The following is a 12,704-nucleotide window of genomic DNA, read 5'->3' on the forward strand; positions in this document are numbered from 1 at the left end:
GTTAGTTAACTAGCTTTTTTCGAGGAGCTTGATTAAAAAAAATGTTTGTTTGTTTTTTTTATTGATTTGTTGTATGCTATTTGTTGAACGTGATTGTAAGAACGTTCTGTGTCACGCTCAGAACAAGCAAGCCTTCTTGTTCTTTTTTGTTAACATTGTTGTAATGTTTCCCATTATAATCCCCAACACCTTAGTGGCCACATAGTTTATAGCCCCCTCCCCCCAATAATGATAAACATATTATAGTGTGTGTGGGGCTATAACGTGAAGTACCAAAAGTTTGTTCTGAAGAGCACTTTCAATATCAAAATTCACGGTGATCAGCAGTCTCTCGGCTTAAAATAATTGAAACTGAAAATGAGTTAAAGAGGTTATGCGGTCCTAAGTCACAAAGCACCTAAGTCATTATTGATGACAATTTATGTTGAAAAAAGACAGTTTTTAGCATTCGGTTTCATTTATAGTCAATGAGTGCACGCGCTTTGAAACGACAGTTTTTTTTTCAAAACAGAAGAATTTAATTTTGAATTTTTGTTTTCATGTGTTCTCTGCGTTATGTTTCCTTCTTGTTGATGATCGTTTTTCAACACAATTCGGACTTCAATTGATCCATCTTTCTGTGTTTGAAATAATTAACGACATTTTTTATGGAATCAAGTTTTAAAACAACTAAATTTAAAAAAAAATACATATTTTTATTTTCTCTATTGAAGACCAGTTCGTCTTTCTGTTCAAACATAGAAAAAAACATCTCAAGATATGAGGAAGAAAGCTGAGCTCTATATATCCAATGGGCTTTAAATATAAAGAACTATGTATTTAAAGACATTAGAAAAGATAATAAGTGGCGGTAAAGACCAATTGAGAACAACACCAAAAGAGCATCAAAAAAGCAAGACTAGATCTCATGATAAGCCAACAATTTTTCTACAATACAGAGGCAACCTTATGCGAATTGCAAGGGGTTTTTATAACGCGGAAATTAAGATCATGCCTCCCCACCCTGAAATCATCTTTCGATAGAGACCTGAAATCCCCCTTGTTATGAGATAAAATATAATGGATGCGGATCCATCTTTGTTGGGCAAACAAGCCGGCATATTACCACAAGGATAACAGAACATCAAAAGAAGCATTCACAGGTGGGTCAACATCTGGTTGAATGTTGGCGCCACGAATGACATTGAATGGAAAATTCTGGACGCCTGTCGGACAGTAGAAAAACTAATGACTATCGAAGCTATATGCATCAGCAAGCTGAAGTCGGCACTAAACACACGCGATGAATATAGGGGGCGGGAACTCACGCTAAAATAATTGTTCAAATCATAATTTTGACTAGATAAGGATACTTTGTGCATGACAAGACGAAATTTGCATAACCTCCACAAGAGGGATACTTAGGGTTAGGGCAAATTCGGAATACCCTCAAAAATAAAAAAAATATGGCCAAAATCGAAAAATCTGCAATAGGAATGTTTTAAAAGAAATTGATAACAGATGTATTTATGAGTTGGAAATAGGCTAAATATTGTATAAAGGAAAAATTTTTTGATTGAATTTTTTAGAATAGTTCCTAGAATTGTTTTAATTGTGGTCTCAGACAAATGTAAATACATATTCATCTTATCCTTTAACAATTTGTGAAAAAGTTTTAACCTGACGATAAACGTAAAGTTCAAAAACGTTTGTTTTAAATATCGGAAGTAATTTTAATTTGACAAAATGGTTTATTTTACAATATGTATTTACTTTTGTATATCTTGATTTTTATAAAGCTGTCATAGTTAGCATATTCGAATAATTGAGACCGTTTTCTCTCAATTATGTAATTGAGACCGTTTTCTCTCATCATTTGCTTTATCGTTAACAGAAGACGTCAGTAGACATGAACTCTCTGTTCGTAAAATTTGCCTTTTCTTTGTTACTGTTCTTTGATTGAGTTATATTCCAGGACTTTTCCTGCTATGTTTAATAACTGCTCAAACAGATTCATCGTCTCACCTTCTTTTGCTGCTTCTCCATAAGGCTGCCTGCATTAATTTTGACCTCCCTAAGCTATTTAACTCCTTCGCTTTTCCAAATCTATGTTAAGGGGATTTTGCAAGAAAAATCCTGAGAAAAATTAAACAGTTTTTTCCAGTTGATAAAGTAAGCTACATAATCGAAATATGACAATTATTTTAAAAACAATTGTTTCATTTTGTAATTTTTGTCGCATTTTTGAAACAATTCATTACGGCAACTATTATTTTGAAACGAGAAGGGTTTCACTGAATACACGTGACGTGCAGCCGTTCTTTCCCTAATAATTATTAGGATCTTTTTTGATTATTTAGATTAAACTACAGCCACTTCTATTTTTATCTGCTACAGCCACATTTGCCAATGTTTTTGACAAACGTGCTAACAATTTGTAGAATGTGTGAAACAGTTAACTTTGAATCAAAAATGATCAATTTGACTTTAGAATTGTTTCAATTTCTCGTAAAGATATGGAAGAGCTGAATTTAAATCTTCAATAATGCAAAAAAAAACATTAAAGGGCTCGTGTTTACACGTTTTAGGAAAACTCTTTTGATAATATTTATCATAATTTAAATGCAACTAACACTTCGTAAATAGAGGTTACTCTGGCTTTTTGGTTCTCCCGAAAACTCGAACATTTTTCCGTGTTTTCTGTTTTGAACTTCGGTTAATTAACTAGCTTTTTTTGAGCAGCTTGATAAAAACAATGTTCGTTTGTTCATTGATTTGATGTATGCTATTTTTTGAACGTGGTTGTAAGAACATTCTGTGTCGCGCTCAGAACAAGCAAGCCTTCTTGTTCTTTTTTGTTAACACTGTTGTAATGTTTCCCATTATAACCCCCAACACCTTAGTGGCCATATAGCTTATAGACCCCCTCCCACCCCCAATCATGATAAACATACCATAGTGTGTGTGTGTGTGGGGGGGGGGGCTATAACGGGAAAGACCAAAAATTTGTTCTGAAGAGCACTTTTAATATCAAAATTCACGATGGCCATCAGCAGTCTCTCTACGAAAAATAATTGCAACTGAAATTGAGGTAAAGAAGTTTTGCGGTCCTAGTTCACAAAGCAAGCACGTGCCATTACATAGTAAATATTTATGTAAAAATATGGTACGTCCTTCGGGGTTGCAAATAATGCGCACCCACTAGGCGGGGGGGGGGGGGCAAACGGACGGAAAAGATCCCAAAATTGATACAAAGAACTACAATTACCATTATTGGGATCTATTCTATTCCTCCCATCATAGCGGGCATATATCTCTTGCAACCCCAGGCGGACGTGCTATTTATTACATAGTAACGTTATAGCAACACATAATTTGAGGGTATAGACACGATACACGTAATGGGGGCATCGAACACGTAATGGGGGCATAGAAACGATGGAGGTGAGGCAGAATAGATCCCATTATTGTGTTTTGCACGATGATGTCTTTGAGCTTATCTTATGTTGGCTTATCATGGTGAATTAATCTAATCGTTTGAGTGCTGATTGTCAAAAGTGTGGGATCTTTTCCGTTAGTGCCCCCCCCCCAGTACGTTTTGCGCCCTCCAGTTACAGATTACGTGCCATTACAATAATTCATCACTTAAAAATATGGCACGTGCATCTGGGGGGTGCAAATAATATGTGCCCCCTAAGATGGGGGCACAAACTGAAAAGATCCAAAGTGTGGATTTTTGGATCACGTTTTGCTCTTGCTAGTTTTAGTTTTTAACATCGTACTGTTTGTCCCAATTCTGTGATACCAACAAGCGCTGCTAGCGCAGTCGGGAGAGCGTTGAAATTATAATCCAACTGTCAAGAGTGCGAGTCCATTGTGGGGCGTTCTTTTAATGAAGTATCGTTTTTTAAAAATTTTTTCCTATCACACAGTATATTTCATGCATGCCACGTTCCTCTAGCTTGATTTTTTCTCTGTTAAAAATTTAATTCTGAAGTGGTACTTTTTAAGCTGGTACAACAATTTGAATCGTTATTGGAAATTTTTTTTTTCGTTATCAAACCCATTTGACTCCCGTGTTCGACTAGTTTCTGTGCTTTAATCATGCATTCCTGCCCGACTGTGGCTTGTCAATTCCAAACAAAATAATTTTAAAAGTTAAACACCATTTGATAAAGCACAAAATTAAAAAATCGTGTCATTAAAAAAATTTGCTGCATCAGTTTCTTTTTTTTCAGGGATCCATCGACATTGATATAGTGGTGGATGCGTGTCTGTATCTGTGGAACAAATGTCGAACAGTCTTCTCCAAAATACAGACAGGATCAACGGATGTATCAACATATGTTAAAGCTCTGCAGAAGACAGAACAGCCACAAAAGGTTTTTTTTTTGTAATTTCGTACTTTATATTCTGTAGATTCTGTAAAATGTTGATTGCTGTTCAGTTTTTGAGAGTGGATAACGTTAGTGTAATAAAGTAGTTGTGTTTTTTTTACTATACTATGCCCATTTTCAAGTTTTGACGATCCGAGGAATTCAAGTTTTTTACAACGCGAGAAATTCAATCACTCATTGAAATTGATTTCAGCAACTATAAATAACTTTATCTATAGTGTAACATTTCAAAACATTGGCTTGAATTATGATTACTGACATCTTCGTTTTCAAAGGTTTGAATTTTCTAGAATCTGACTGCATGGGGACAGACTAGCCTAAAATTTTCCAACAAGTTTCAAAGGGTTGGCGCAGTTGTTTTGAGCCAACAGTAAAATTTTATGCTACGCGTGATTGGATAAAAAGTAAACAAAGACAAGTCATTAAATTTCAATTTCTTAAACAAAATTTCATTTCGCTTTCACTTTATTGTTTAAATTTTTTTGTGAAGTTGGTTTTGACATTTCTCTTTGTTCAGTCACAATGTTTTTTCAGATGCTGCAGTTGATGTGTGAAGTGCAGCAGGTGATGACGTGGGTGGGCATGAGTCTGGTGGACCCTCTCACCATGGGGGATATATCTCTCAAAGTCGCATATGCACTCGAACTAGCATCCAGCAGATCCAATCGTAAGTTCACTTTCAACTATCTATCTATTTAAGAGTACTCTAAATAATGCATAGATAAGCTTGCCTGCACAGTTTTCCAGAGAATTGCTTACCTGCACACAGTTCAGGTAAATTACCTGCAAAACTATTTTTGAAAATTTTAATGGATAAATTGAAGAAAAAAACTTCTTGAAAATTTGCCTGGTGAGAAAGTTTTTAGGCAGGAAAAATGTTTTCAAAAAGCTTCTATAGACTCCTTCTTTTAAAACAACTAATCCTCGAAATTTTTCTCAAATTTGATTGTTAATAATTATAAATTGTTTTTGCTATAGTCATAGGCCAACGGCTACAGAGAGACTATTATTGGGCTATCGATCCTTTCTCAATAGTCTCTTAGGTAAAGATAATAACTTGTTTAAAAACAGATGAAATATAAGACTTTTATGCGGCCTTGGATCTTTATTCGATTGTTGCGTTACCAATCTCCGTCACTGCTTTTCGTTAATCTCGCTGAAAATTTACTGAGACAACTTTGAAATTTGCATGCTTCAATCGTCGTGAATCGTCGTGAGAGCTTTCCAGGGTCAAAGGACATAAAAATCGCCGCGTATTCATACTGTTTTTCAATCAGGGCTAAGAAAAATAGTCCACACAAGGCATATAGGACTCCAATCGCGAAATACGTTGTGTATGACAACATTTATCAATTCACAATGATAGCATTGTGTGATAATATTTATCATTTAGCAAATCGTCCAAATTGGCGACAAGAAGTCTGCTGTTTTAATGGTCAAATATGGTGTCAATGCTTTTTCTGCTGTACATAAATGATATCGAGAGAGTTTGCCAATCAAACGGAATCATACTTTTCGCAGATGATGCAACTATCTACTCTACCACAAAACTTAATAGAGATGACATGCTAAACGATCGTTTGTTTGATCTTTGGTTGTGCGATTGGTTCGACAGAAATAAGTTAACAGTGATTTTCTCAAAATGTAACATGAGGTGTTTAACAAAAAAAAGAAACTGCAAATAGATTACAATTACGAGGAATAGCATTGTATTACAAGGAGAGTACTTAATACCTTGGTGTACACATAGATAAAAAACTGAGCGTTAAAGCGCACATAGGAGAAATAAAGAGCAAGCTTTAAAAACAATCTATTGTTTCAACAAATACAAAAATGGATTCAGAAGGGATATTTTGATTAAGATTAAGCTATACAAACTCTATGTCCGACCCTTTTTGCAGTATCGTGCACTAATTTATGGTTGGGCTAAGGAAACAGCTTAAACAACTTAAATGGTCACAAAACCACATTATCAAGTTAATTTTTGTACTGCAAAAAATTCAATAACGTCCGCGAGGTCAGAGGGAAATATAATTTACTGTCATCTATGGAATTGCATCTGTACGAGTTGTTAAAATTGATGAGTTAGTTATTAAGATCAGGTTTCTGCTGTGGCCATGGATCACAAATCTTCAGCAATGAAGAAATCCACAACATTCCCACAACATTCATTCTGACGAGAAAAGACTAAAAACCGTTGAGGTTGACGAGGTACCAAAAAACTCTCATATTCCGAACAATTTTTTTTTAATATTCTGGTTACTCTAGACAAAAAGATTTTAACAGAAATGTTAGTTGCAAACAAATCTGTTCTAGTTTATATCCTACATAACGTAAGAGACAATTACATGCAGGGAACGAAATGTTGACAGGACAGTTCTGGTAACTTTATCAGTAGCTTAAGGTAACATTTTTATTCTGCAAGCAGGGCCTTTTTGGTGACCTCTCGAATGTGTTGTATATTTATACACTAGTTCGGAAGTAAATTATTTTTATTTTATTATTTATAATAATATAATAATAATAATAATTTATCACTAGTTTTGTATCACTACCTAGAAACTGCCATCCCTGGTTTTTGGATGTCATTTAACTAATTTGCTAAGAGACGCAAGCATTTGCATAACTATTCTTTTTTTTCGCAGCCATTCTGAAACCGTGGAGTATGAAATCTTGGTCGACGGTGGCCTTGTTAGAGTACGCAGTGAGTAACGTGAACAAGGGACTTGAGGACATTGCCACGTACAAAGATGTCACTCTTTCCCCTTCTCAGTGGAGGTCACTGGCAGACATGACATGGATGAAAAATGTGGTAAAGTTGACTACTTTTTTCCATTTTTGATGTGCTTCCTACAAAATTATGAATAAATTATTTTTATTCGGGTTATTTTTTTCAAGATTTGCTAACTTAGTTCTACTCGTGTTATGTTTAAATTGAATCAACTTCTATATCAACGAAATGAAAACGAAATTTATCATCTGTATCATGTCATAGCATCTTTCATATCATCTATATGAAAACGAAATTTTTGACTGTATGACATTTCGCATGTTAGAGAAAGGCTTTGCATAATCAGGCAAACATTGACGTTAATGCTCATAATGAATCAGTTGCTGTTGCGTGCGTTACTTAGCGTCCTAGTATGAGCACCAAACTAAAATGCTGTGGTCAGTTTCTTAGTTTCTTTCGTACGCAACATAGAAATTATCCTAGCTTTAAGAGGTCTTTTTCCAGGAAGAGGAGTGTCCCTCAAAGGAAGACAGCTTGCATATCAGAGCGAACACTATCAACGACGTTCACTGTGAACTCCTCTTTCTGTACCACAGACTGTGTATCCGACTGGCACACCATAGCAAACTCCAACAGGAGAGGATGCTCAGAAACGCTGTTTATAAAACTAAAAGTGTCGAGGTACGGTACACTTGTTTTCCTTGATGTTGGAGTTGAAATAACCTCAACTGCACCATCTTTTAATTTCACTTGGGAGAGCTTTGATAAATTATAATTTGTCAAATGATAATTATAATTAGTAATTTTAGTTATGAGATATAGAGAAGAAAAAGGGGGATGAGAGAGATTCAAACCGAATGAAAAAAAATTTCATTTAATTTTGAGACTATAGACTTGTTTGTTCTGGTGATGTATTTGATTTGTGATAATTATTCGATGCCTTCTAAACCAGATCTTCCAGAAATTGAACCAAAAATTACTTATTTGATTTTTATCCTCTCTCAAAAATGGTGTTGGAACAATAAATGTAATTCGCCAGCAAGGAGGATCGTTAATGTACTATGCGTTTGAAGATCCAACGCGTCCAATCTGAAATCTTATTGGGCTTCTGAAAAAATTCCCGGTTCACTATAGAATACAAGTACTATAACCATTTCACCGGGGTTCGGGAAAATTGTCGCAGTCAAAATCTGATCGCTGAGGTCAAGTTTGCAAACAATATGATATTTACATAGTATGGAAGGCAAAAACCAAAATCGAAAATGTCTTTTAAACATCGTTAGAAACATAACTGTGATCAGTTTACTGAAACGTGGCTGATTTTAACTAGTTATATTATAGTATAACTAGATTTTATTTAATCCACAAGTTAAACTTTTACTGAAAATGTTTGTGTTTTAGCTTCAGTCAGAAAAGGATTTCATAGAGAAGTTTGAACAAAAAGTGCGGACCAACCCTTTTTCGACTGTGATGTTTCTTCTTGCAAGAGGATACATGCTTCATGTTGGAAACCTCAACCCACAAAAGATTGCATCTGTTCTCGAGGTGTGATGTAATTTCTCTGTTTCTAAGAATACTTTGTTTATGTTTTTATCGCTACTGTTTTTCCTCGCTTATCATTAAGAAAAATATTCGTATGAAAAATGATTGTATTATTATTATTCGTAAAATTTTTCTGTTTTCTTCCTCATCGGTGAGGTTAGTTTGTAATGGGTGCTGAATATGTCTGGTTCATTTTATTTATTGACTTTCGTACCAAAAAAGCATCACAGTAGCAGCACCATCTCCAATTAAATCAATTAATTTTGTGGATAAATGAATCTTAGCAACTATTAAAATATCATTTCTTACTTTTCATACAAAATCATATATGGATATTATAAAAAAAATTGCAAGACCAGGCCACGAAATTATTTATGTCACATGGAAATTTTCATGATCGTAGTATGATTACTCAGAATGTTACCTTTTTTGATGAAAAATGTTGCGTCAGTAATGAAAAAAGAATATTTGTTTCTAGGAAGCTCTTTTCCTATTGGACAAAATAAAAGAAGACGATGAAGATTTGTATAACAAGAACCTTGCCCAACTGGCCAATCAGAAGCCTGCGAAGTCCATTCCTCCGGCTCCGATTCTCATGAAGAGATCGGCAACCTACATGATGCTGAAACCAGGACCTTTTGCGCCCTCTAGTGGCCAAACTGTATCGTGGTATAGGATATTTGCAAAGCAAATCACAGGTCCCGATGCCAAAGTGAGGCTGAACGACAATTTACTAAATGGAACTGGCATTGAGGTTTTTATTTTAAATAGCTTCGAAAGAGCAATATTCTTCTCTTTTTAGCTGTAATATCGCTGTAATATAATAGAGCTGTAATATTGTTCTTCTCCTTTTTTGCAAATATTTAATAGCTTATCGGCTCGCAAGTTTCGTTATACAAACTGTTGATTATGTTTCACTATCAAGTGTCTTGATTTCAACTGCAATTTGCGTGTAATTTGAAAACTGTCTAATAATGTTGAACTGATGAGAAACATCAGCATTTAATCAATTTTGAGCAATAGCTGTAATATCGTTCGATTTTCATTTTCTTTGCTGAGGCCAGAGGAACAATTTGACCTTGAATGCCCAATTTTTCTATTTTTTTTATCATATGCTTACAGCAGGAGAATCGTATTGATCTGGCCAAAAATAACGCAAATTGAGAACCGCTATCAAGAATTTCTTATGATAAGAATCGTCCGAGCTCTTCTGTGTTTTATTTGGGTAGCGACAGTTCTGCAATAATACTCAAGGAAACATCCTTTAGTATGCGCGAAGACCCTGTATATTAAGCGCATAAAACCCCAGTGTGCCTTCGAATTTCACCTGACCAGAAGTTATTTCGGACTAGGGTCGCAACTTGTTTGGGATGAAGTAATTTCAAGTGATATTTTGTGATGTAGGTACCAGCGCAGTCAGCCCATGAATTCACAGTTCGCAACCTGATTCCGGGTGAGAAGTACGTGTTCGCATTTGCAGCCTATACTTCGAATGGGACCCTAATTGGGAACCACATTGGGGAGTCCACAAAACCAATCGTTGCCTATCAGGCACTCCCAGTGTTGACAGCTTACGGATTCCTGGCACAGGTAAGGCTGATTTCTAACAGTATTAAGTGCCAAATAGTTTTAAAATTTTTTGGATCCTTTCCGTTTAATTGTGCCCCCCCCCCCCCAAGTACGTTATGCTCCCCCCAGTTACAGAGCACAAATTACAAATTTTTAATGTTATTAGTATTAATACTAAATTTTGTGCAATTATTTTTGTCCCGTTGGAATTCTTTAAGCAATTCTTAATCTGACTGATGTGAATTTTAACCTTGACGTCTTGAGTTTTGCGCGACAGCATACGAGTCGCTTGTTGAAACGAATCCATCTTATCTGAATATTTTGATTGCAGTTTTTTTTTAGCTCTTTGCCCTTTTTATTTTGAAATCAGCTAAGTCGAATTTTTTTGCTAAGTTCGCAAAGTCAACAAATTTGCGTAAAACTCAAGTTTCAATGTGAAGCGTGCATCTTTTGTTTAATGTTATCAGGTGGCCTGTATCACTTCTCAGTATCGTGTGGCTCAACAAGCATTCAAACATCTCTGGAATCATCTGGTTCTCCCTCTGGACACTACTTCCCACTTGGAAACATACACTGTGTCATGTCAGGATCAGGATTTGAAGATCAACGTTTACAAGTGAGATTCTATTTTAAAAGAGCTCATCAGTAATTAGCGATATTTGTTCTGTTGTAATATCTCAAACGTTTTTTGTAACTCCTGGACAGTTTGGACCCTGCTTTTTCCATATTTGGTCAACCCAGTTATAATCAATGTAGCCCATGGTCTTCATGCGATTTAACAATTCTCTGAAGTTATGCGTGGGTGGCATTTCTGGCCGTTAATGCTAGACCTTACAAAGTGTCAGTGGCTTTTAATTGATTATGACATATGGTTTATACATTTGACAGAGTTGACATCCCGACAGTGCAGAGATCCTCGCCAGTGTTCCAGCGTCTGTTCTTGATCAACTTGTTCACGAGTGTTGACGTGGCAATCAGAGACGGAGCACTGTACAGCAACGTCATCTGTGACAGAGGACCACCTTACAATCAACAGGTTATCAAAGCGTATTTATCATAATCATGAATTTCCAAATGGCGAACAGAGTTTTGCCATTTGCTTTGATAGACCTAAATGTAATAGTTTCATGATTTATTCACAAATGCATTCCTGCATTGAGAAGAGATTGAGATTGAGATTTAGATTTCTAAAATACAGAAACAATCCAGCTATTCCAGAAAGCGCCCCCAAAAGTGCCAGGACTTGAGCTATTTCAAACTGACAAGTACGTCTCCATCTTCATTGAACCAAGAAAAATTATTCCCAGTGAAGTAACTTGTATGTATGGAACAGCTGCCTTCAACCATTTGTTCACAGTGTGTATATTTCAAGGTCAAACGCCTCCGAGAGTGTGAAAAACTTCTGGTTGCGATCGAACTGTCAGGAATGTTAAACGATGCACCCCTCGCATTCCAGGCCATAGTTCTCAGCTATGGTCTGGTTGTACCCATGATTCAGAACAAGCTACCCTCTGTTCCAGTCGCTCAGATCCTGTTAAGAATTCATGCTGTGTTGACGGAGTTGCCGGCTAATCTGAGAGTTCGGAAGCAACAATCAATTACCGATTGCATTTCTCATATGATTGCTTGCATCACCTTTCATACCGCAAGGGTTAGTAAGCAAGTTTGAGGATAGTGATTTATAATCTTTTTTTATAACGGAAAACCGTGCGAAAACTTTTTCATTTTTCATTTAAAGCTGATGGAACCATCTTAGTTTAAACTTAACGTAATGTAAAATTTATCATGATTTAGAAATTAATTTGCAAAATTTGTAAAAAAAATTATACAAATTTATACAAAATTTTTTATAATGTTTGCAAAAAAATTGAGCTTGACAATTTGGTCCTCTGGGGTGAACTTTATCACACATATATCTTTTTTGACCCGTGTTCAGTAGCTAAAATTTAGAAATAATCACAAATATAACATTAATTGTGAACTTGAGCGTTTTTCCATAAACATTTTGAAATATTTTTGGCCTTCTGTTTCAATACTTTTCTTGCTTTGAGTATCATCATATAACTTCGTACGATTTCCGACAACTGTTCATATCTTAAAAACAAATTCTTGATAAGCTCCATAAAGAGTATAATATGTGCCTTTCAGCTGCTTCGAATCTGGAAACAAAAACCATTAGCACGCGAGATCAACTCAACAGGTCGGAAGCTACTGACTAATGTTGACAAGACAGCCGCCCAAATCCACCAATCGGATTCTTCGCCCAGATCAGGGGCTGCGGGAGGTACAAACTATTAGTTGTAAAACCTCGACTTGGTAAACTGCAATAATTCAGATGTTGATAAGATTTGAAACAAGTCGATAACCGTGAGTTGATCTAAAATTTAAATGACCTGAGAATCAGCGCTAAAATTTAAAACAAATTTCTGAACAAATTTTTTTGATGTCGATCTTGTAAGATGTTGTAAGTCTCTTGCAATATTACC

At 35.6% G+C, this 12,704-nt stretch overlaps 1 protein-coding gene across 15 annotated transcripts in view; it reads left to right on the top strand.

Annotated features, from left to right (window-relative positions):
* The window catches only part of LOC142345649 (cilia- and flagella-associated protein 54-like), a 129,839-nt gene that overhangs the window by 17,872 nt on the left and 99,263 nt on the right, over nt 1-12,704 (top strand). For all 15 annotated transcript variants that reach the window (XM_075397830.1, XM_075397831.1, XM_075397828.1 and 12 more), the window contains 11 exons: nt 4,218-4,361; nt 4,911-5,043; nt 7,022-7,188; nt 7,612-7,788; nt 8,509-8,652; nt 9,128-9,403; nt 10,054-10,239; nt 10,686-10,834; nt 11,107-11,254; nt 11,591-11,869; nt 12,367-12,502. In XM_075397830.1, the coding sequence (XP_075253945.1) occupies nt 4,218-4,361; nt 4,911-5,043; nt 7,022-7,188; nt 7,612-7,788; nt 8,509-8,652; nt 9,128-9,403; nt 10,054-10,239; nt 10,686-10,834; nt 11,107-11,254; nt 11,591-11,869; nt 12,367-12,502 (1,939 nt within the window). The remainder of the gene's footprint in view (nt 1-4,217; nt 4,362-4,910; nt 5,044-7,021; nt 7,189-7,611; nt 7,789-8,508; nt 8,653-9,127; nt 9,404-10,053; nt 10,240-10,685; nt 10,835-11,106; nt 11,255-11,590; nt 11,870-12,366; nt 12,503-12,704) is intronic.

This window comes from Convolutriloba macropyga, chromosome 9 (genome assembly GCF_964194025.1).
Source record: "Convolutriloba macropyga chromosome 9, txConMacr16.3, whole genome shotgun sequence".
Classification (NCBI taxonomy): Eukaryota; Metazoa; Xenacoelomorpha; order Acoela; family Convolutidae; genus Convolutriloba; species Convolutriloba macropyga.